Raw genomic sequence first — 25,668 nt, 5'->3', positions numbered from 1 at the left:
GTTGTATTTATACAGTATGTGAATGAACTAATTTTTGAGTTTGGGTCCCATTTGAGCTTTTTGTTGTTGTTTTTTTTGTAACCGCGACATATTTTAACCAGAGATACCGTTTGCAGGACTTGGCTGTTTTCTACCGCTGAGAGGGTTTCAATGATTGGGCCGAGTTGGGCCACCCTTTGCCTTCTCACACTCGCAGGATAGCAGGGGAGGTGCTCTGGGTGGGTCTCTCATGTTTAATGTACAATCATGCTCGCTTCCCTATATTTGCCGCCGGATGTGAATCCTGCACAAGAGCACTCGAGGAGTGCATGGAGCCCAGCTTGTTTCTTCTTCTCTTTAAAGTTCGTTATTTTTGCACATTAAAAGTTGCGCACGTGTAGGATTAGTCCTGGATTGAACATGTGACACCTTTTGCTGGAGTGGGCGTGAATGTAGACTTCCGGGATGCTTGAAGTGGGGGGAAAATGCAACTTTGGACCCCTTCAGAACCCCTGTGGATGTACTATAGGTAAATGGAGAGATCGTTTATGAAGTTGAGTTGAACAAGCCTTAAAAGTTTGCTTCAGGTAATGATTCGGCCACACCTCTGAATTTTGAATGCACCCGAAGTTGTGTTTCAAAAAGAAAACAAGAAGACGAAAGCAAAGGGTGACATGGAGCAAGGCAAAGTGGCAACGCAGCCTCCTCCGGTGGCCGGCGGCGGCGGCGGCGGCGTCGGGGCCGCCGGTGTGAGTGCAAAAGCGCCTAAACATCTGTGGAGGCAGCAGAACCAGGCTGCGCTCTCGCCGCTCCACCACGCTCTCCTCGTGCGCAAGAGTCACCAGCGCGTCAGACAACGAGGCTTCTCCGACACCGAGCGGTACCTCAGCCCTCTCAACATGGACCGGACGTACGCCGTGGACACGGGACACCGACCCGGACTGAAGAAATCGCGCATGTCGTGGCCGTCGTCGTTTCAAGGTCTTCGACGGTAAGCTTCGCGTGTACCGAGAGAGAGAAAAGGAAAAGGTTGCCGGGTAAAGTGGTCGGCGATGGGCGTTGTGTGTTGTACGAGCGACTCGGTCTTTTTTTTTTTTTTTTTTTTTAGCTGCGGTTGCTCTTTGTAGAACTTTGGACGGGTTCGATGCTTGATGACGTTTCTCGTGATTTATTTTGAGGATTAAATCACCAGCCGCGTTTTAAAATCTGTTGGTGTGACATTTGACGTCCCTTCTATTGTAGCTTTTAAAGGCGGCGCACGATCACGCCGATCCACGTGAAACGATTGCAACTTTTTGTGTTTTAACGCAAAGCGAACAGTTTGGAGGCTATAGGAGAAAAAATGGGAGGGAAATGAAATGAAAGCACAATGTGACACAAAGGTAGTGATGCGTTCAGGGGCAAATGACACGAAGCTGAGGTGTCGCCCCATAGGCAGGTCACAGGAATTATAATAACATATGCAAAGCAGCAGATCAGCATGCGCACTGATCCTGAAGGATTATTGTTGTTTAGTTGTGTAAGCCCATTGTACTTGTGTATGAGATACAGCTTTCTGCAACACTTATGCATCACATACATAGGTGGGGGACCAATGGCTCGTGGGGTCCTTGCAGTTCTACCCATTTGGACTAGTTATCGATTCAGATTTCCAAAATTGATTTGATTCGATTCACTAGGGCCTGATTCAGTTCTATTCACGATTCACTTTGTTTGATTTTCGATTCAATTAAGGATGCCAGGCAGTGCCCATTTTATTCTTGTGAAAAACAATCTAGGATGAAGCGTGCCTGCAAATAGTAGAAACGTCTCGCTCTAACCCGGTGCATTTGAGATTTGGACCCAATGCGGTTGCATTCGTCATGCGTTTTGTCAAAAATGATCTGATTGGAATTTTTTTTAAATAATTTATTTTTTCAAACAAAGAGCAGGCTGTGTAAATAAAATGGTAAACACATGCCATAAACGCATGACTGTCACATTCCTGTGAAGCTTGCCAAGAATCAATTCATTGCTCTCTTTGTGATTTTTCTGCCTTCAAGCTTGCTCGCGTTAATTTGAAAGCTTGATTCGATTATTATTATTATTTTTTTTAACCCAGCCTTGCTATCCATAAATCTATTTTCTGTACCGCTCACCCTGTTCAGGGCTAAAGGCACTCCTCCATTGTGTTTTGAGTAAAATACAGACCACACCCCGAATTGGGTCTGCTCCTTATCCATCAAAGGGCACGTATGAAGCCAGGCGACGATTCACATTTAACACCCTTCTGAGTGGTAATTGAACTCATGCTGCCTGCACGAAAGTCAGGTGAGTGAACCACTATAACCCCATGCAGTTCTACAAATAGAACCTGAGCGCAACCTGTGAATTCTCATACAAGATCCCACTTTTTTTTTAAGGCAGCAGTTTTCTCTACATTCTTGGCTTCCTTGAAAATCCTCAAAACATGTTTCATTGAAGATTCTAAATTATCCATGCTTGTGAATATGAGTATGAATATTAGTAGTCGATACAGTGCCCTGCGATTGGCTGGTAACCAGTCCAAGGTGTATGCTGCCTCTTACCCAAGTCAGCCGGGAGAAGCACCAGCTCGCCCACAACTCTAACTCTTGATAATTCCGTCTTTATTTATTTAATATTTTTATTAGTGCGACCCTCAGAAGAGCCGTCCAGGATTAAAACCGTTTCCCATTGCTGATGTATCGTACATATGCACGATGACCACAATGGCTCCCTCCTTCCCTCCTGAGCATTTTATACAGAGACGCCAAAGTGATGACGGCAACATTTTAATGAAACACTTCCTGCAGACAAAGATACACAGAGGCAGAAAGGCAAAAAGAAAGGCTTGGGTGTATGCGGGAATTGTTTTAATTACTCGCATGTTTTGGGAAGGCGAGAGGTTGTGAGAGAGTGGAGGAGAAAAAAAAAAAGCATCTGAGGATGAAATCTGAGAAGGTCACCTCAGCTCCCTTGTCTAAAGTGACTGTTAGAGATGCAGGTTTTACGCCGAATCACTTGATGTAAACCCCCTTCGCCTCATTCCATTTTCTTCCCTTTATTCAAATATTCCGGTGATGAGAGCCTGTGAGTGCGCTCGCTGGCCGGCTGCAGAACGGCTGTTGATTTGTGTTGCTGGCTGACAAGAATAGTTCTTGTCTTTTAGTGGCAGAACAGTCACACGCAGGAGAAGCCAGAGCGAGCAAGAGAGCGCAAGCGAGGCAGGGAGGGCACGCGAGATCAGAGCACAGATGGAAGTGACACTGCCATGCAACCGCTTTGCTGCACTTAAACAGCCATGTCATTTAAAAAAAAAAAAAAAGAAAAGAAAAAAAGGGTACCATTAAAATGTGGTTAACGGCCTATGTGCTACCCTGAGTAAATGACACTTTACACCAAAGGCTCATTACGTGATGGATACACTGGACTGCGTATTGCAGGGTGAACAACGCACCAGACCAAATCAAATATTTAGCAACACAATCTGATTTAAAGTTGGTCGCTTGTGCCGTTCCCTAATTTATGTCGCCTATTATAGCCTTTTTGCGCTTGTATCCCATCTGCTTTGGATGATAACTTGCTCCGATTGTGGCATTTAACGGCCTGCCTTTTTCTTTATATTGCACAGAATGTCATCGCGCGCTATTCATGCAATTCATAGTCCATTTAGTTATTCATGGGCAATAATTCCAGCGTAGTTCACGATTCACAAATTCACCAGCTATTCCCAGCTCTTTGCTGAAAACCTCCCCAAGAAAGTTTTTTTTTTCCCTGAAACTCCCTAAAATGCCACACCGTGGCTCTAGTTGGTTCAAGGAAGTATGTTGGAGTGAGATATCTTCATTGAGAGACAAGCTTTGTGTGTTGGGGAGGAGCTACGTTCACCATGGGTTGTTGTTGTTGTTGTGAAGAGTCTTTTTTTTTGCATCTGCATTTCCAAATACATGTTGGTGATGTGTACAGTGTTTTCCGTTGAAAAACGAATTAAACTATGCAGCGATGTTAAAAAAAATAAATCAAGATTGTGATTTTAATGACAAAAGCATTTGTAATGATAATGGATCTCACGTTTATTTATTTTCATGTTCTGGCAGTAACAAAACACTGTTGAGACAAAAATGTAGTTCGACAGTACACTTTTTTTGTACGGTTTGTAACAAGGACAAAATCTTTTGGTTATCAAATCAATTCGTTTTGTTAAAAAAAAAACGACTCAAAAGTGGAATCGAAATCGCCGACTGAGAATCAAAATTTAAAATGAATTGGGGCTTGAGTGAATCGTTAAATCTCTACTACAGCAAAAATATTATATTTGGTAGTCTCCATTTTTCAGTATCGGCCCTTTTGTCTCCACCCGGGTGAAATTACAGTTGTCACACAGCCACATGCAGCGATGGACAATCAATACAGGAGACTGCTTGCTAGCCTGAATGACGTCCTCTTTACAGATTTAAAAAACAAAAAAACAAACAATTGCTGCTGACCCAAGCTGTGCAGTGGAAAAGTGGCATTGTTTGTGAGTGGTTAACCGTCAACTGGCAAGAGGCGTTCGGTAGCTATCCTCTGCCGAGCGAGACGACGTAACCGCCAGTGAATCCAACAATCAATCCAGCAGTGTGGAGGAAGGTGACGGTAAACAAAGTACAACAATGGAGGACTTCCATTGTTTGTGTTCTGGCCCCTTGGCATGTATTTGTTCATTACGAGTAGACAAAATGGGCATTTTGCCTTTTCGGAGGTCGTGATTCTCTGCCCACAGATTGACTGACTACATTGTGACTTGCTTGTACCCTTTAGCTTTGGTCCTATTTGGTTTTGTATCCTGAAAAGGTGCCGAAAAGTTGTTTGGTACCACGCAGTCGCAATTTTTGATTACAAATGTACCAAAAAGTGCGTGTTGTACGAAGCATCGCGGTGCACGGCATATTATGCATTCGGTAATGCATAATATGCCCCCCCCCCCCAAAGAGGCTTGTTGTTTTCATGTGGTGCAATGTGTTGTTTGAAGGCCACTTGTCATCCTTCCCAGACGTGCGATGAAGCAAGTAAAGCTGCCCGAGAAGATGAGGAACATTACGCTTTTGGCTCCGTATTGCCGATGTTTATGCGAGCCGTACTTTGGAACAACCTCATTAAGCCAGGCGACGGCATGCCTCATTTCTTCGCATGAAAACCTCGGCGATCAAGTCGCTTCAAGTCAGATAACGCTGACACATCTCCTGATTATAGCAGACAGATATAAACAACTACCGGGGCGCTGATCCCCGAAGAAAAAGGAAACGGAAAAGCCGGCTCCCGCTTTTGCCTTTCCCTCTCACAATCTTGCGTAAATGCGGAGAGACAGCGGCCCTTTCCTCAGAGACCGTGGATGTTACAGTGTGTCCCTGAGTGGCTGGTACAGTTCAAAGTCCAGCAGCTGCCCCCAGGTAGAACACATCACCCAAATGTGTCACAATGGAGGTTGAGCTTGGATGGCGCTCAAGGCTTCTGTGAGACCTCAGCGAGAATCTGGTGCGTCCTCTGATGACAACGTGGCATTCCTCCAATTCCTATCCTGTCGCGGAGACGCCGCAGGGGGATGCTAGACGGGAAATGGTAGACGTCATTGTCCGAGGGAACATTGGGATTTCTTTTCTCTGTCCAAATTTGGACTGGGAAAGGAAATGATGAAATGAAAGCAACGGAATGGGTGGAAGTGTTACGTCTAGGCTGTTGTCTTGCCCGTGTCCTCCAAATCCAAATTGGATTAAACGGTTGTGGTGACTGCTCTTTAGTATGGGTAAATAGAATGGTAGTTCTTTGGGGATTTTTTTTTTCCGGGGGTGGGGGAATATTTCCCACACGGAACATATTGGATAAGGAAGTGTGCTTCAGCCACATATCGACTTTACGAAGTAATTGAGTGCAAGTCAGCCTCTGGCTATGAGCCGTCCTGGTTAAGTGGGTTGCTTTTGGCGGTACGTCAAACTTGGTTAATTCATACGAAACGGCATGATGCCGATGTGAATATCAGTGCAGTGTAAGGGCGGGGGGGAAGCTGCGTTAAAAAAAAAAAACTCTCGTGAGGCTCTTCAGATGAAGCAGAAGCAATAACAAATGGCATTGGTGTCTTTTTACAGCAGGACGATGCAGCTTGTTCCAATGGTGACTGTTGCATTTCTCTGCATTGTTCATTTTTGAAAAAGAGGAAAAATCATTCATGTTTTTTCCTAATCAACAATTTTTTTTCTATCCTCCACCTTATCAGGCTTACTTATACGTGATCATTAAAAAGAGCTCCGTGATTTAGCCCACTGTTCCTCTAAATTATTTTCCCTTCTTTTTCAAGGACTCCGCACATGCCGAGGTTACGGAAGCGGGCACATTTAGGTGCCCCCGTCGAGGCAATTTCAGTCAGTCAGATGTGGAGCAAAGCCTCTGCCCTGCTGAATGAGAGACGCTAAAAAGGTCAGCGAGCATTCAGCATCAGAGTCAAATAATCAACGTTAATATTATGCACAAGCGCAGGCAGTCACTACGCGCCGGCAGCCTCTCTCGCTGCTAACCTTGGCAAGTAATCAAAAGCGTTCCCTCATGAGCAGCGCTCATTGTTTACATGCTCGCAACCGACGAGGAGTTCCTTTTGAAGAGCCTTGATGAACTCATTGTGCATGAGACAGTAACAGTCATTGAATCATATCTCCAAACGTCTATTTTGGTTCATCTATTCGGCCAACTGTACACTTCAATATGTTGAAAGTAGGTCGCCGACGGCGTAAGGGTTTTTTTTGCCTGACTTAATTCTCACTTATTGTAGGTGGGACTCGATCCACGCCCAGTAAGTGACTTCTTGGCTCCACCTGAAGTCACTTTGGATAGACTTCAACGATAAGCGGGAGAGAAAGTTGATGGATGGTTCCATTATTTTCAAATGGGAGATGCAATCGAAATCCAATGCAAGTGGAGCGAGCAAAGTTCAGATTAAAGATGGCCTCCGAAATAAAGCGCAGTATAATAATGCTGGGGCAGCCCGGTGATCCGGTGATTAGCGCGTCCTGTGTGGAGTTTGCATGTTCTCCCCGAGCCTGCGTGGGTTTTCTCCGGGTATTCCGGTTTCCTCCCACATTCCCAAAACATGCATGGCAGGCTGAGTGAACACTCTGAGTTGTCCCAAGGTGTGAGTGTGAGCGTGGATGGTTGTTTATCTCTGTGTGCCCTGCGATTGGCTGGCAACCGGTTCAGGGTGTGCCCCACCTACTGCCCGAAGACGGCTGGGATAAGCTCCGGCACGCCGCACGTCCCTTGTGAGGATAATGCGGATCGGAAAATGGATGGATGGATGGATGGAGTTCATGTTGTCGTGTTTTTTTTTCACTCTTTGCCGTCCAAGTTCTCGGTAGTATTTTGTTCTTGCCTTTCTATGAACACGATTGTTTTCTAATAGCTGATTCAACCAACTTTTACTGAAGTGTTATTTTCTTTTTTTTTTTTTCAGGAACGCAATCATTTTGAGTAATTATGTGTCGGTTTGTTGCCATTCTTGGTAGCAAGTTTTTTTTTTCCGGCTAATTATGCCGCGAGTGTGCAAGTGAGCGTGCAAGCTTACCATGAGGAAGCATATTTTTTGCCAATTGGCACACTTTACCGGGTAAATGAGGCGACAGTTTAGCATCATTTGCTCCTTTTCTAAGTGGAAGGGAAAACAAATATTTCTTGTGATCTGTGTTTTTAGGCTTTTATTAAGTTTAAAAGACACCATTTTCAATTTTGTCCTTGAATGTTCTGATTTCTTTTGTGAGGTCATTTGATGTCTACTCACATGCTGGGAATTGGGCTGAATTTGAGAAAAAAAAAATGTCAGCCCATTATCAGATATTTTTGAAATATGATATATGACCCCACCGCCCTCTGTAATTTGCTAAAAAAAAGTGGTCCGACCTGACAACTGTAAATGTAAAACTGTTCCACGGCAGATGCTCATGTCTGTTTGTCAACTCGAAAGTTTGGCTGAGCCACTTGCAGATTTATTATTCCACCCCCCTTACCTTGTGTGGGGTCTCTCAAATTTTGAAAATGGGTTAAGATATTATATACATGGAAGGAAATGATTGTCACTTTGAGCCAGAACCTCGCTTCTCTTGATAGAGGGTGAGTTCCAGCAGTCTTGGCTGGCAAGCGATTATTCTGACACATGAGTGAATCCCGCCTGGTTTAGGAAGCAGCAACTCAGTCCATTGACTAACACTTAATTTGAGTTGTCACCATGTCATTTGCATGTAAAAAAAAAAGGTAGAATAGTTTGTCCTTGCTGTACATGAGAAACAAAGTACAGACGAGTAGATGATGGCGTGCAAGCTTAATTGATGTTTCACTTGGATGCAAAATCACTTGACGGTTTCTTCTGATATTTTTGTACATGCCAGGAGTGTCAATCACTGGCGCCGCACGCGGAAGCGCAAATAGACCCACGAATGATTGCACGAGCGCGCGGCTCTTTTAGCACGCTCACTGTCGCAATCTAAGCCATTGTCGTATGGATTGTGGACTCCTTTGAAAAATGGAAACGGGGTCCATTTTCTGTTGCTGAGTGTGGACCATCCCCCATCATTTATTCACAGTTCTTGAAGAGGGAATCGATCAAACTATTTCTAGCAAGTGAGGATCCTTCAAACTCTCGTATCAGTGAAGGGGTTTGGTTTCGTGGTGCAAAAATTGCTATTCACTCCATGCTGTATTTTGTCTTTGTTCGTATTAGTATGAATTATATGAATGTTTCAGGGCACGTTTTCAGCGGGGTAGTGGAGATGCGTATTCTATGCTCGATTTTCAATCTCAGACTGACTTGCTGCCCCGTGTTTAAGGTACCCAGGTGGGGTTGGAATTGATGGCAAATTTGCAGGCCTCAACATGGTATGGAAGGTAAAACAATGCTTGTGTGAGAGGGCCTGCGAGCAGAATGTGAAGTTTAACACCGGAAATTTATTGGCCAAGCCACTTTGTGTTTTAAGTTTTTATTGTTTTTTTTTTTGCTGTCCCCAATGCTGAATTCACCACGCATCTAATTATGAAATTTGCCAAGTCGCAAAGGCTGTTTGATTGTGCACTTTGGACACTGCCTTGTCCAATTCCCTTTGAAAAGGACAGGCGAATAAGTGCCAGCAATACTGTCTGTTGAACCGTTTGCCAGTGTGATAGGGGCTCATAGCCAAAAGGCCAACCAATTACGGAACAGCAAGACCAGGCAGGATGACGCGGATTCAACACAAAGTTGCAGTGCGGAAGAATACAAAATGTGTGACGATGAAGAAAGATGACTGCAGTCTCAATTTGAATTGGCTAACTACTTATAGTCATAGTGTTTGGCAATATCTTACCAGTATTGGTTCCCTTCTATTACTATCTTCTCCATTTGTAGGTCAGCACACTGCTGTCACACTTGATCACTCAACTGAGGCTGGCACAAACATGGGAGAGATGAATTGGAAATTCCTGGTTTATTGTTAGCCGGGTGGTCACTTCTAAAGCATTTGTGTCACGCAGAGGAACTCACGACCGCCACATCTTACCCACAGGTGCCCTAGAGTTGCGTGATAAAGTGTGACAGCAGTCTGCTCAGACTAAAGCCTGAGAAAGTAGCGCAGATTGGGTGAAGCCAAAATATTCTGACAGAATAGTGGTGAGCCATTGCGCAACACGGTCACCAAGGCAGTTAGCCAATTAGCATTGAGTCATAAGTGTATGCGTCGCTATAGTTCAGTTTTTTTTATTTTTAATTTAATTGGATTGACGTATTTGATGTTTTAAACAAAAAAGAAACATTCTTTTTGTCAGCCTGAGGCTGAAACCATTACTCGCTATGTCATAGTGTACAAATATATCGCAATATATTCAGAGCTATTGAGGTATAGCTACTTGTTTGGAAAAAAAAAGTATGGTCTAAGTCAAAGCACCTGGTCAACTCTGGTTTTAGTTAAAGTAAAAAAGGGCAGACTCGGCTAGCTCGAGTTAGCAAAATGATACGTTCGCAATTGCAGATGTAACGGAGTAGCAAAAAGGCTAGGTTAACTTAGCATAGTTATTTTGTTCTGATTAGACATCTTGTTTTAGAGACCAGAAGCTGATGGTTTTTAGGCCGCCACAGCACATTGATCACAGATCGTTTTGGGAACCGACAACGTAAAATATTTCTCTTTATTCCATCTCTACTGTGGTTGACTTTATCCGTTTAGTTTGCTTCCCTTTTCTATTGTTGTCATTGGTGAAGTTTTCAAACAAGTTGAACGTGCAACCATGTGTTTTCAAATGTAGGGACTAAAAGTTGTCCCCAAAAAAGTAAATACTAGATGACAGATACCAGAAAATTCGCACCAACAGCCTTCGACGGCAAGAAGTCAAAGAACCTGAGAGCACGTAGCGGAAGCGAGATGGCAGACCTGCTGCATGGTCGTTTGTAAAGAGATACATAGAGTGTGATGCAAGCAACATCGGGGATTATCTCTCTCGCTTGAGTCTTGTGTATCAGCCTCTTTTGCTCGGTCCCGTGGGGGCGTGGTTCCACAGCTCGTGGAACGTGAGCAAGGTTTCCTCCTATGGATGACCACAAGGGAGCGGGATATAAGAGCTGTCAGTCAGGCTGCGCTTCAACATGTCTACGCGCTCTGATTTATTATTCATTTTTGTTTCCACCTTTGCCAAGTTCCTTTCTATGATCTTGCTCATGATTTATTAATCCCTGTTGGTACATAAACACACATGGGGGTTAGATTTGTATGCTGTCGATGATGTATGAACATGTCTCAATCTTAAACTGATAATATATTTTATGTCAACAGTATGTTTTTTTTTTTCCGTAGCTTATCAATAGTCTATAGTAGTTGCCGGGTTTTGTCTTCGCGTGATTAAACCACCGTTTTTCACACATGAAACTCACTTTCTGGGTAGCAATAGCAATAGCAGCATTTCCCTTACTCAACTGGGGGGGAAGAGGAGCATTCTATTAGTTGATGATTTATTCCAAAACGGATTGGCACAATTGTCGTTCACCCACCTGACTTCGGCGCAGGAAAGCGTGGGTTTAGTTCCCGCTCAGTGGATGTGAGTGGAAATGGTTTCCCCTCTCGAGAGGGAAGCCATCTGCAGTATAGTAGATGGATGGATGGGTGGATAAGCTGAGTTTTGTGCTGAAAGTGTTGAACTGAACGCTGTCCGCGGAATAACTTTGTTTTGTGGAGGAACAGAACATAAACATAATATTTATCGACTATAATGCCTATCCCGAGTTCAGTCTGAAATGTGTTAGTGTCGTATGACTTCAATTGGCTTGCATTGTATGAATTAAGATGCTTTTTTTAAAAGTGGACATCGATGTTTTTCCAGTACCGCACTATAGTTTGAAAAAACAGTAGTAAGGAATATTTTGACATAATCTATACTCGGGGACAATGGATAGCTCATACACTGAATTCACATACGCATTAGCGCAGGGGTGGGCAAACTACGGCCCGCGGGCCGGGTCCGGCCCGTTGGTCTTTTTAATCCGGCCCGCCAAAGATTGGTGCACAATTAAGGTTTTGATTGCATTGATTTCGTTTGGACTTGTAATGACAGGTATTTCAACACCAGGTGGCGCAGTTACTTCAAGTTGCAGAGTACAGCGAGACAGGGGAAGACGAAGAAAGAGAGAGAGAGAGTAATGACCATGACGGGGAAAGTGATATTATATGTATCTGATTTAAACAAAGCGGGTAACAAAGTATGAAACATTCAGGAGACGCCTGGAGTCGGAAAGACTCAAACCTACGACTTTGAAAAACAAGGAAGCGATTCTTACTCAGTCCGATTCTGGCAATTTCCATGCTTAGAGTGAATTGCTTGTGGCTCGAGTAAATGAACATTTCCTAGATGGTTTGATTGTTATCATGTTAAAAACTTTCCGCAAACTGGACCGCTAATAAGAGTCGGAGAGCAGTCAAATGTGTAGAGCGTGAACAACAGGGGGCTCCGTACACATCCTTGAGGAGAACCGGTGCTGAGTGTGATGATGGAGGAGAAGGTTACATTATTACTGGCATACAAAGACATTGTGCAATCTTCTTTATTCTCTATTTCTAACTTTTGGCCCGGCCCTCCACAATATTTTCTGATCTCATTTGGCCCCCGCGGGAAAATGATTGCCCACCCCTGCATTAGAGCATCTTTGATGGACTGTAGGTTGGGTGAAGACTTGTTTTCTGTCACGTGGTAGACTTCACAGCGACGGGGGAAAAATCTTTTGGGACAGAGAGATAATGTTTGCACAAATTGGTCAAAACGGCAAACCTGTCCTCATTCTGGGCCCAGCGCAGTTTTGGGTTCTGCGTGGTGGATGATGAGTATAGAAAATGAAAATAATCACAAACCTATTCTTGTGCGGTGGGAAAATTCCTCTAATGGTGCGTGCAAGGTGTTCAAAATCCTGCTTGAGGATTGTGACACCCCCCGTTGCTTCTCTGTCATTTACCAAAGCTGCACATTTAATTTTATTCAGCATACACATTCTTGAATTGCAAATGGCTCTCCTCTAAAAGTAAAAAAAACACGAAGTCAGCAACTAATCGGCATTGCACTCCAAATTCAATTGTGGAGTGGCAAAGTTGATTTGTCGACTCATCTGTACAGGCTCTACTGTGCAGTTCAGCTGTGTCCAAGCCACCGCATTCTGTGCCTGGCTTGCTTGATGTAAAATACCCCCCCTTTAAAATTTATTTTTTAAGCCATTTAGAAATAATTTATTTCAAAACAAAGCAGCGTTGTTAATGTATTGTGTCTGGAGAAATCCCGTTCGAATTCTCATTTATTGAATAATGCGTTTTGAAATATTCATAAAGAATTGAAAACGCAATCTGCTTTATAAATAAATTGTCAGTGCTGCTGCTTAACACCTAGCAAGTTATGGTAAACATACTGAATATTATTTTCTGTGGATTTAGAGGATTAGGTCCTCTAATTAAGAGACCTTCTTTTTGTTTTTTTTGGACTAAATAAACCATCAGTGTGTTTTGATGCCTTTAGGCAAAGAATTTGAAAGTCAATCGGAGACCAGCTATCCAGGGAGGAACAGATGGGCAATGATATGCAGTAAAGGTCCTTGGCTAGTTTGGGCCAAGGATTCTGAGTGGTCATGGTCATTGTTTTCTGTGTATTTTCTGTTCCGGTTCACTACCACTTGAGTTTGTTTTGATATCTCAGTGGCACCACATAATAAGTTGGCTCGGGGCCATGTAGTTCCAAACACGAGGGCTTTATTATTTTTCTGCTAACCCACATGACAGAATGGAGGAGCGGTTATGGATGTTGCCCATTGGAACGTAATGATTGCAGCAAGAGAAAGATCATTCATTGTGTATCTTTTTTTTTTAATAACTGTTGTTTCATATTCATTGTAAATTTGTGTAAAATACCAAAGATCTATCTTTTTCTGGGTAAGCCTTTTTGATGTGACTACTGTTGTCACAATTAGCGGTCAAACGCTACGTTACAAATATCAAAGTTGACTTTGATTATTATGCCTGTCCTTGGTCAGAAGAGAAAAAGGCCTTGACGCAGAGGCTCTGAACATAGAAATTCATATGCCAACTGTAACAATATCAAGTCATGGAACGCTTACTGTAATAAAGTTAATGGAAGGCGGCCATATTGGCATGCTAACTTCACCCCATTGACTTGTCTGTTTTGGAGTTGTCATGGTCATTTGGTGCCACACAGGATCAAATAATAATGTCTTGAGATTATTTTGATTATTATTGTTATTATTATTACTATTATTATTATATATACAGCGGCCCGGTAGTCCAGTGGTTAGCACGTGGGCTTCACAGTGCAGAGGTACCGGGTTCGATTCCAGCTCCGGCCTCCCTGTGTGGAGTTTGCATGTTCTCCCTGGGCCTGCGTGGGTTTTCTCCGGGTGCTCCGGTTTCCTCCCACATTCCAAAAACATGCGTGGCAGGCTGATTGAACACTCTAAATTGTCCCTAGGTGTGAGTGTGAGTGTGAATGGTTGTTCGTCTATGTGTGCCCTGCGATAGGCTGGCAACCGATTCAGGGTGTCCCCGCCTACTGCCCGAAGACGGCTGGGATAGGCTCCAGCACCCCCCGCGACCCTAATGAGGATCAAGCGGCTCGGAAAATGAATGAATGAATGAATGAATATTATATATACAGTATATTTTTTGAACAACTTCTTTCAAGTAACTATTTTCACTGTAGTGACCACAAGGCTGCTCTTGCGTCGTGTGACAGCTGCTGACTAGCCTCAGAAAGCCACAATCAAATCAAAATATAACTTCATGTAGATTATTATTTTTTTTGCCCATTAAAGATACATTTCCAATGACCAATTCCTACTAATCCATGGGTCCACCCCGTCCTTTCGCTCGCTGTGTTTGTTTGCGTGATGTCCTCTTGTACATCGAATTAGACCAATTACGTATGAAGTGTCCTGTTTGGGTTGAATCATAATCGGTTTGCATTTTCTCGGAATGCATTCACAGAACGGCACCACGATCATTTGGGAAATAGTTACCATGGCTACATTAGTTAGACGGGTGCGCTGATTTCATTAGTGATGAGATCTCACGAGGACACTTTGAGGGCAACGGCAAATTATTGGAGAATGTGCAGAGCAGATGGAAAGATTTTTTTGGTTTTCATCCAAATATCTTAATTATGATGTCAATATGGGGATGTGTGAGGTACTTTGAAAACTTTTTGGGTGGCGTGATGATGAAAGTCACTACCACAAAAGGGAACATTGTGAAAAAGCTCTCTTCTGATGATTGATCCATTTTGCCATTTAACATTAAGTTAGCAGGTTTAAGCAGATTTTATTTGCTTTAATTTTTTTCTGAAGCGATCACATCGCTATAGAAGTCCACTATAGATCCATCCCATTGAGAGTTCAAAATGCCTTAAAGGGGAAGTCAAGTCAAACATTTTCTTGACAGTAATGTTCTCCATGCACCGACGAATCGAAACACGGTATTCGGATCAATATTGTGTTTGCGGAAGATGAACTCAGCGTCTCACGGGGCGGCCATTTTGTGTTGCACTGCCACTTACTGTTGACTGACATGGCTCACCTGTTTCCTGGGATTGGTCTTGTGACATTTGCAAGATGAGCCCTGAGGCTTAGCCTTATCACTGCCCTCCGGTATCTCGGCATCACTCGCTCGTACCGGGTTTATGATGACAAATAGGAGTGTGTCATCATCACTATCATAAGAGCCTTTGGTTGTGAGTATCCACCACCTGTAAGCGTGCCCTTAACTCATGCACAGAATGCTGCATTTCTTGGATGAGCCCCCCCGCCCACACACACACACAAAACATATTCCCTGGTGTCCATCTGTTTGTGCTGCAGTCAACTTCCTGAGCCGTCTCTTACACAACAGGAAGATGAGAGTTCCTTTGGGTAAAGTAAATCGTGATCGTGGAAAAGGTCATGGGTCTGCTACACTTGGTTTTATTTTCACGGGTTGCAAAAGTGATTCCTCCGCAGGGAATATTTCAGGGAAGCGTGTATGACTGAGTCTCATGTCCCTCTGGAGTGGTCAGGATTACTCTCGCTCGTATTACGTAGTGCAGTGATTCCCAACCAGTGTGCCGTGGCACATTAGTGTGCCGTGAGAGATGAGGAAGTGTGCCACGGGAAATTGTCCACTGTCAATTATTTGGACAGGAACTTATTTAGGTCATTTGTCGCTCAATGTGCCCTGCGACTGGCTGGAGACCAGTTTATGGTGTAGTCTGCCTTTCAACCAGAGCAAGCTGGGATAGGCTGCAGCAACTCCCCACGACCCTCTTCAGGATAAGCGGTGTTGAAAACGGATGGATGGTCGTTATTAGGGTCAGCCTATCCCAGCTGACACCAGCCAAGAGGCGGGTTGCACCCTGGATTGGTCGCCAGCCAGAGTACTCTGACAAAACCAATGCAAGATTAAGGAAAAAAAAAATGCATACTCCACACAGGAACGGCCCGAGCGGAGTTTCAAACCCGAACTTCTTAACTGTGAGGCATACCTGGCAACAACAAGGTCACCGTGCCGCCAAGTCAGAATTGCACAATTGACACAAAGAGTCTGAAAGGACAGAGAGTTACGCCATTTCTTCATCTCTCTGAAGTGCGTCGAGTTTTGTCATCCTTTTTTTGGGGGGGGGGGGGGAAACCTGCTCGCCACTCCGGTTTCAGGAAATCCCACCTGATACTTTGACTGTCTTTCATCATTGAGCGGCTGCGCCCAGATGTTTTCTCAGGAACTGGCGTCTCATCGGCATTCGTCTCGCCTTGTCTCGTTTCATGCCGAGCAGCGCCCTGTGTGGAAATAATGGAGGAAATTAGATTTCCAACCCATTGACATAAGGCGCCAGCCCAGTCGAATCAAGAATACTGATTTTGGCATTTGACTAAAACATGTCGGTAAGAAATGTGAGATTATTGCTATATTTGAGATCCAATAACAAAGATTGTCTCCAAAGTTGCGAGAGGCACAATACATAAGATATAAAGCTTGTGTGCCGTTGTGAGTGAGGTATGCCCTCTAGCATATTTCCCCTGAGTCACTTTTTAATGAGACTGCAGGACTGTCCATCATATTGAGTCACTGTTTTTTTTTTTTTTTTTTTCTTGTGTGTGGGGCTCTAATCTGCTCCCATTTCTACTTTAGTTTATGATGTGAACTGGGTCAAGCTCGAATGCTATACTTAATTTTTTTTTTTTAAGCTTTACTATGGAATACTACCAGAATGTGGCCACTTGTTTTTGGGGCATGGAGTAATGAAAAACATCCATCAGGTACTTTTATTCAAGAATTAGTTTTTTGGGGTGGCGGGGGGGGGGGGGGGGGGGCTCTTACTCAGAAATAATAATATCTTGTATGCACATTAATATGACTCACCATGTTGCTGTCTTCATTTTAAAACTATGTCCGTATGAATCTCATCCACTCTCATGATACATCATGCATACCTGTTACGTCATCCCATACATCCAAAGGTGTTATCTTCCTTGAGCAACACTATCATCTTGGATTTGAAGCTTTTTTTTTCGATGCATTTTGAGCGTCTTTGCCTTCCAAGCGCCACATGTGGCCTGAATTCCAACACGTGTGTTTTTCTGAGTAAAGCCTGGTTATTGCCGCCGTCTCCCAGAGGAGGCGAAAATGACGTGTGACTCATCATGCCGTTGCAATTGAAAGTATTTTCTTCTAGTTTTCTGCTTATTTTATTTATTTTTTGCTCTGTCAAGTGTTTCCACCAAAGGGTACGATTCAGCTTGGTATGGAGCACCATTGAGCTTTGTTTCCACTAACGTGTAGGAGGGATGGCATGCGCCAACTAAGTCCAGCAAACGGTGTGACGTCACAGAAGCGAGGGGCGGTGCAATTAGCGCGACAGCAAAGAGAAACGCGGCATTGTCGGCAAAGGCCAACAACAGACGACAACGCCAAAGTATATGGAGCTCGTTTACAAAGTGACAAAAAGCCGGCTTTTGTGTTCTTCCTCTTCTAATCCTCACATGGAAGAGATTGATCTACAGTGACAAAAGCGCCACCCTTCAGGTACTATTCTCCAACCTCTCTCAAAAGAAAGCTACATTTTGCATACCGAACCAAAAGAAATTGTATTGCTAAGTAGAACTTTACTGAAACCTACCATTAGTCACTGGGAAATGTATCCACATTAAAACCTGAAATAACTCTCCCCAATTGATGCCTCACTTTGTCAACTAGAAAAATTACCGCTATTGTCGTGATGTCTGATGGCATTCTTCACATGTGGAACGTAAAATGTGAACTGCTGAGCCTGTTTGAAGTCTGTTGCTAAGTAAATCAGCAGCCCCTACTGAGGCAAGTCAACAGTTTCTCCGGTGAATTAAAGGGCAGAGTCTAGTCAATGGCAGGGGGTGGGCACTGGAAACCTGTTCACATTTTCTCACTTTGTAAACATTTTTAAAAATTTTGATATAAATATTTATGTTTTGGGGTGCGGGGGTGGGGGTGGGGGGTGGGGGGTTTCGTGGTAACACCCAGCAGTGTAATTCATCGTTGAGTAAACTTGAGCCGGGATGTCAAGAGCAGCGAGCTAATGAATGGGTGCACCGGACACTGTTTTTCAGTATTTATGAACCATCCGATCGCAAAACCAATTAAAAACAAGTCGTCAAAGGACACCCCCTCAACACACACACACCTGCGTACAAACACTTCAAGAAGTGGTCCGGCGCTCGTAAATGTGTTTCTGTGTGCTGCCATCGGAAGGCTTCGGGGGGATATAGCGAGGTTGCTCTTCTTGATGAGCGTCTGCTTTCTAAAATTGGAAAGTGCCTTGTCATTCGTTCTGTTCCGCAGGGGATGAAGTCGACACAAAGTAGCCTTGGTCGAATTGTTGCTTGTTTCACGCTACGAGGCTTCTTCATGCTACTCAGCAGTCAGTGCTTTACTTCTGGGGCAAAGACGCAAGGTATGGACTGCTGATGAAGAATGTGAACAATGACGCAGGGCTTGAACTACAGTTGCACTACTCGCAAAAAAAAGGCGTATTGGGCTCACAGGTGGAATTTCGGAATGAATTTTTAATCCATCATAACCTATAGAGGTGAATTTAATTTGACCTTCTCTAAACCTTTGAATGCACATTGCCAACAGCTCAAATTGTCCTGAGATTTTTCAGTGCTGTTGTCTTACAAGGAGAGCAACGGCAACATTCACAAAAGTTGTTTGCTTTATAAGTGGACAGATATATTTCTCGTTGAATTAGAAATGGTATTCGAACAGCTGTCATCGCGTTTTCTCATTTTGACATCAGGAGACCGAAACAACTCATAGTAATGGATCAAAACGATGCCTGAGGCTTCAAACAATATGGGATGGGGCCACCGAGCTGTGAGTGTCACCAAATGTCATCAGCAGGTGCGGAGTCACAGAAAGTTGAAGCCATAGAAGTAACATACCCACTGAAGTGTATTGATCCAGGGATCAAACAGCTGCTCGCTGTGAGGGAAAAGCAAGTACAGAAACTTCAAATGGTTGGGTACGTGCATTCAAATGTTGAGAGAAGGTCAAATGAAGGTCACCTTCAACCATTTTAGTGCATTGAGGTTCAACGTAAAGTTGAATATCCCAAACGTGTTGTGTGTTCCAAGCAAGAGCCATCTCCTGATCACAAAATCTTACTCAGGCACGTTCAGGCTTGCGCATCAAGCTGGTTTTATGTCATGGCCGTTGGATTGGAACTCTGTCATAAACTGAGGATTCTCTTTAATGGTAAAAAAAAAAATTATGTTGTCACCGCGGGGCTTCATTTGTAGTATAAATGTGACAACATCTGTCATGTGGATGTGTGCCCCTTGTATACTGTAGCACATTGAAAAGCCATTTGTGCATTCATAAATTTGAAGGTCATATTTATTTTCCTGAAATTTTACCGGAGTGCCCAATTTCGCTAACTTTCCATCTGTACGCTTATTCATGCAACCAATTGCTTTGAACGAGTGCCTATGCTGTGTGAGAATCAAGGGTTTGCATGGGGAAACGGTTATGGCGACGGCATTCTCACGTCATTAAAAATGAAAATGCTCAGACTCTTTTAACCTGTTGTGAAACAAAACAACAGCACTTAACAAGGTGCATAGAGTACACAATCTCTGTTTATTTAAGTTGTAAATGACTTTCCAAGCCAGTCCCCCTACACCCCCCCCCCAAAAAAACCTGAAGTGCTCCACATTTTTTGTGTCACAATGAATGGATGCATTATGAGAGTCGGAAGAATGTGTGCGAACGCAGAGACGCAGAAATTGCTAAAATGTCAAGAACATTTTACAGACTTTGACTGAATTTTTTCTAAAAAAAGAAAAGCACAATTTCAAGCCGTGATTTGACAGGAAGTTTTGACCTGCCATAAGTCAGCCATATCTAGAAAAGAGTAACAATTTATTTTTCTTGTTATTATTATTATTATTATTATTATTATCAGGTTGCTGTTGGTGTAGTGGTGCACACACCTGACTTGTGTGCGGGCAGTGTGGGATCGATCCCCACTCAGTGATATTATGGACGTGCGTGCGAATGGTTTGTTTGTCTCTATATGTGCTATTTGCCCTGCAACTGACTGGCGACCAGTTCACGGTGTAGCCTGCCTTCTGCCCGAAATTAGCTGGGATTGGCTCCCACGACCGTGTTCAGGTTAAGCGGTGTTGAAAATGGATGGCTTGATGATGATTATTATTATTGTAACCTTTTATGAGAAGTGTAGTTGTGTGCAGTTTTTATTTTTCTTCTCTCTAATAGTGTTGCCGGCCATAACAAGCCGATTTCACACGTTAGTATTGATGTTAAACTGACACAGGTGGTTTCCATTGTGTTCCTTTTTTTTTTTTTTTTTTGAGGTCTAAAATATCAATGGGCTAACCAGAAATTCTCTTATGTCCTTAGTGTTCAGAGTTCCAGTGGTTTCTATTTCTCAAGAAAAGCCCCCTTCACCACAACCTCCTTTGTATTTAGCACGGTAAATTACACTTAAGAACTCGAGAGGAAGCCCTTGAGTAAAATAAAAATGCCGGTAGTCGAAATTTGCTCCGATTTTTCCCATCCAGTCAGTGTAATTTTTTAATAGGTGACATCTTTCACTGTCGGCAAATACTCTCTGTGGGATTCAACGGTGCCATCTGGCCTGAAAAGCAGAAGTCTGCGAACATGCTTGGCTCCCCTGCAGACGTCATTTACCTGATTTGTGCCACACTAATGACAGGCTTTCCTAAATTTGGCTCTACGGGCCCTTGTAAAGCTGGGTGAACGAAAGTGCCAATTACCTATTTTGTCCTACATAGAATGACTTTAAAAAAACTCTTTGGACAGACTAATGGAATGTTTGCATGTTTGATCTATTTTTTTTTTTAATTGGGACATCACGGTTGATTGTTCGCTAATCTGCCTCACAGTTCTGAGATTCTATAAACAGTATGTTAGGTTAATTTTATGTACGCAACATGTTAGCTTCCACTAGTTTAAATTTATTTGAAGTATTTTGAAATGTATTTCACAGACAAATATTTAGTTTTAGTTGTAGTTATTTTGTTAATTATAATAAACTTGATCCTTCCTGGTTAATTCCATTTGTTTTGTTGGTTTTTTTTTTGTTTCTGTTATCAAAGTGCTATCAGTCGTATGCTAGCTGGTAGCCTCAGCTGTCTGTTATTGCCTTGTTACTCGTTAATGTTTATTTTGTTTTAATTTTAAAGGAGACCTCTTGCCTGGAGGAGGCCTGCATTTATAGATTTGGCCTCCTCCAGGATTTAACGGGTAGATATTGTCAACGCAAGTGGCAGCGCGTCAGTCGATCGTGATTTACAATCGAATATGCGGCGTTAATTACTCTTCCGTGTTTGCTACGTTCAAATGATTAATTAGTCTCTATGCTTTACATGCTGGCGAGGGCCACGAATGGCGCAGCGTCCCGACTTCGATCATTTATCTCAAGGGCAGGGCATTTCGAGAGCGTGTGGACAGTTAATCAACATGCAAAACAAGTACAGCGAACCCTAGCCTATTCAAGGTCTGCTTTTCAAATTCACCTTTTTGATTCGAGTCGAAGAGTCTGTGTTGACTCCAATAGGTTGGAGAAATATTCCACTATTCCGGAACGTTGCTTGATGTGCTAACAATTTTGTCATGGAATTTACCTTATTGAATCCCAATTTTTGCTGATAAAAAGCAGTCAAGCAGGAGGTGAGCAGAGCCTTTAAACGAATGTCACCGCCAGCAATGACTTTGCTTTGTTTCGGCCCATATCTTCTCCACAAGGTGACTCAAATGTGAAACTGTAAAGAATGAACAGATTGTCCAGGCACCCCGGGCGGGAATGGGGGGTAGTCAATGCACACCAACTCTCCTGTGACTTGGACTCGGCTGTGGGAATGGCCCCATCCTTGTACCTTATGAGAATTGCTGAAGAAATCCAATCGAGGCACTTTGTGAAAATGACGATACCGATAACCGAAACTGTTTTTGATTGGCGCTTGCGTCAGTGCGCCTCCGGGGGCTTCTGCGCACTTGCACAAAGTCACTGAAGCTCGAACGGCACTCGGTTGAGTGCAGGTGGGCGACCAGCTTGGAAAAGTGTCACGTCGATCGTTGGAGAGTTCGCTGTTCTAAAATGAGTGCCGAGAGCAGTGAGCGTCCATTAGGTGTGTTGCGGGAAATCATCCAGTTTCACTTAATCAGACCAAAAAATGTACTCGTAATCATGTATCTTTGTTCATCTGCTGTGTACATTGCATGATAGGGACATATTTTATACTGTACAATAGTGACGGGCAGAAATATTAAAGGTCCTTTCACTAAATGATACAATTAGCCTGCTTGTATACCTGTTGCCATGTTGCATTGTTAAAACGGACTCATCATTCTGTTTGGCTACACAGGCCTAAAAATCAAGACCGAATTTGTTTGCAAGTGAAAACCGGCCTACGGTCACTACGCTAATATAGCGGTAACATAATTATAAAAAACTTCGGATAACGCGAAGTTTAGCAGCAACTGTGTGTGCCTTTTTGATACCTGGTGACAACATATTTCTAACCATGAAACCCTTGTAAACCGAGGACCCCGCCTTTATCCAGATCCATAGCTACATCCTTTCATCTGGAAATTCATTTTGTAAGTTTGGTGTACATCTGAAGCATCTCCAGGGGCGCGGTGGAAATATGTTGCTGGGGCCCTTTCAGGCCATCGGAGGATTTAGCATCCAGCCGCCCGGGCCGGGTTTTGAGGACATTATTTAATTATTCTAAAGATGTCCTCCTGCAACGCTTTATGTTACTAAACGGAGTCTCGTGGTTGTTTTAGTTCACATGCATAGCACCACATTATGTATGAATTGTTGCTAACTCAACCTCGATTGTAGCCTTGTCATCCTGCAAATGGGGGATTCTCCACAGTTGTGGTCCCTTCTCAAGGTTTAATTTTTTCCTTATATTTTTTTGGTTTTTCCTTGCACTTTTAGGGGGTTGAGGCGATGTTGCCAATACTGTGGGTTTGCCATGCTTTTTGATTGTGGGCTACACAAATAACCTTGACTTGACTTCTACGGTCGGCATGTCTGAATCATTGTCGTGACATCCGGTTTCAAAATGCCGCCTATTCCGGTTCCTCGCTGTACCCCCCAAAAATGTGCCTCTTAGTTTAATTGAAGAAGCTAAACTACCCAAAGGCATGAATTTGAATACGATTGGTTGCTTTCGTCCCAAAGTCAGCTAGCTAACAATAGGCTAATTCTGGTTAAAAAATGAAAAGGGGATGGATGTGGATAGAACAATAAACTGCAAAACGAGTGGAGAGCTTCTCATCTGGGGCTGATATTCCTCCATCACAAAGTCTTTACTGCGGTTATTAATTGTGTTATGCTAGCTTTGAGCGCTTTGACTTCCGCAAAATGGCTCGATTGTGGCCGACCATCATAATGATCTCTGTTAATGGCTAAAAACTCTTTCCTATTCGCCATTGATAGACTCCTGAATGATCTTCGCATTAGCTGTCGGAAGGTCGCTGCAGCCTTTAGCTACCGCATCGCACAAAGGTGTTTGCGATTAGCAGGACCCTGGGGGAGGGGTGGAAACGCTTTCAAGGAGAAAGAAGGTTAAATGTGTCTGTGACTGCATGCATTCAAGTGCCTGCGTCCTCTAAGAAGCACAAAGGTGGGACATCTTATCAGTGAGCTGCAAAGCAAAACACCACCGAGAAACGCAAGCAAAACATGCTAGCGAGGAAACAAGTTAGAAACCAGGGGATTCAGTCATGCCGCCCATCCTCCAAGATGACATAAAGTTGGTTTTCCGTGTTTCCGGAAATAGTGATGTGCCCTCCGATATTTACCGTGCCTCAATTATCTAACAACCTTCAGATCCAATACTCTGTCAGGTTTTTAATCACTCTGCTTATTGTAAAGTCCTTTAGATTATTAAATTTTATCAGGCACGTCTTCTTGAAGATTCTGAAAGGCCTCTTTAATGGAAACACGTTATTTTTATTAACGTATTTTCCACACTAAAAGACGCACTCGATTAAGAGGCGCACCTTCAATGAATGGCCTATTTTATTTTATTTTTTTCATACATTGGACGCACCGCATTATAAGACGCAATCTACAATGCATCCACGAGATGGAGCTATGCTCAAGGAAACGCCAACAGAATGATCAGATGTCAGTAAAACTTATTTTATAAAACAGCGACACAGTTCACTTAACCAATAGCAAGTTATAACATTGACTCGTTAACGTTGAACTCTCTTGCCACTGCTCTATTTCCGTGTTCAACTGTGTAAGTGATCGCCTTAAGTTTGAACTCTGCGTTGTAAGCATGTCTCGAGCAAAGAGCCATTTTGGTTTTGACATATTACCGTAATGATCATACACAAGGCTCATCAGATTTTAAGGCACGCTGTGAGCTTTTCAGAAAATGGAAGGCTTTCGGGTACGCCTTTTAGTGTGGAAAATACGGTACCATATTAATTTAGCTCCCTACTTGAACAAACATACTTCTCGACTCAAGCGAGTTAAATAGCGACAACTCTTTATTTATTCTTCCTGTATCATAGTCATTTAATCAATATAAAATACCATATTCTTGCTGTCCTGCGAAAAACACGAATGTCCATTTTTGACATTTAAAAAAATATCTCTATGGATGTCTGAAACACGGACACCCGATTCACATAAAAATTTTAATAATGAAAAAAATGTTTTTCACAGGACAGCGACAATATGTTAAATGTTATTTGTAGAAAAAAAAAACGAAATGTAGTCATAATATTATTACTGTTGATTTATGTAAGACAAATGCATTTGTAAAAACACAGGCCTCCCCTCTCATAAAGCAAGCTACTGAGACTCCCAGATTTGCTCCCAGTTGGCCTGACCCATCGCCTTGCGTGGCGGCAGCCGTCCATCGGTGTATGACTGATAAATGTGCCATATAAGTGCACTCCATTTACCATTCACCAGATACTCTGCAGTTGAAGAACGTAGACAAAATGACATTTTTAAAAATGAAGACCTCCTCTCTCGCACATATAGGCCTCCTCTATAACTATACAAAAAAAAAATAAAACTTCTCCCTAATGAACACTTTTTCTCCATTAGGCTCCGCACTGGAGTATAAATCAAAACCTCCTCTCGAATAAATTCATTACCTTTAATAGGAACCCGGTGCTCTATGCACACGAAGATTTTACATGTCCACGTGTGTTGCGATTATCTTTTAAATATAGAGTTAGTATCAAGGCAGGAATAAATACCTCACCTCATGGTACTTTACAGGGAGTTTGAGCGTTTGGACAAAGTCAAAATCTTCCACCCGGCAAATGAGACCAGTAATTAATGCACAGGCAATTGAAATATGGAAAGGCCTCCGTTCAGGTTTTTCGTCTTCATAAAACCTAGCATGAATTTTATGCCGTAACTTGATTCATAAAAAATTGATTAGGCGTGTTCAATGTGAGCCCCTTGGGCCAGAGAAGAATAACATTATGGAACAATCCTTCTGAACCGACATTTATTACATGATCGCCAGGGAGCAGCTCCCATAAAATCGACTGTAAACTGATGGCATGAATAAGTGATGACTTTCCGATAATGCACATATACTGTACATGGTTGACTTAATTGGCTGTAGAGCAG

General features: G+C 43.0%; 1 protein-coding gene across 2 annotated transcripts in view; it reads left to right on the top strand.

The window, feature by feature from the left end:
- pde4d (phosphodiesterase 4D, cAMP-specific) overlaps window positions 1-25,668 on the top strand; it is a 166,985-nt gene that overhangs the window by 35,741 nt on the left and 105,576 nt on the right. Inside the window, exon 1 of one of the 2 annotated variants that reach the window (XM_052068452.1) lies at window positions 250-970. The exons of the other annotated variant lie outside the window; for it this stretch is intronic. Within the exon in view, the coding sequence (XP_051924412.1) occupies window positions 654-970 (317 nt within the window). The 5' untranslated portion in view covers window positions 250-653. Of the gene's footprint in view, window positions 1-249; window positions 971-25,668 lie in introns of those variants that run through there. 2 annotated transcript variants of the gene reach the window in all.

This window comes from Hippocampus zosterae, chromosome 6, assembly GCF_025434085.1.
Source record: "Hippocampus zosterae strain Florida chromosome 6, ASM2543408v3, whole genome shotgun sequence".
In the NCBI taxonomy this organism is placed as follows: Eukaryota; Metazoa; Chordata; class Actinopteri; order Syngnathiformes; family Syngnathidae; genus Hippocampus; species Hippocampus zosterae.
The sequence above is the reverse complement of the archived record's forward strand: the minus strand, read 5'-3'. Positions and strand labels throughout refer to the sequence as shown.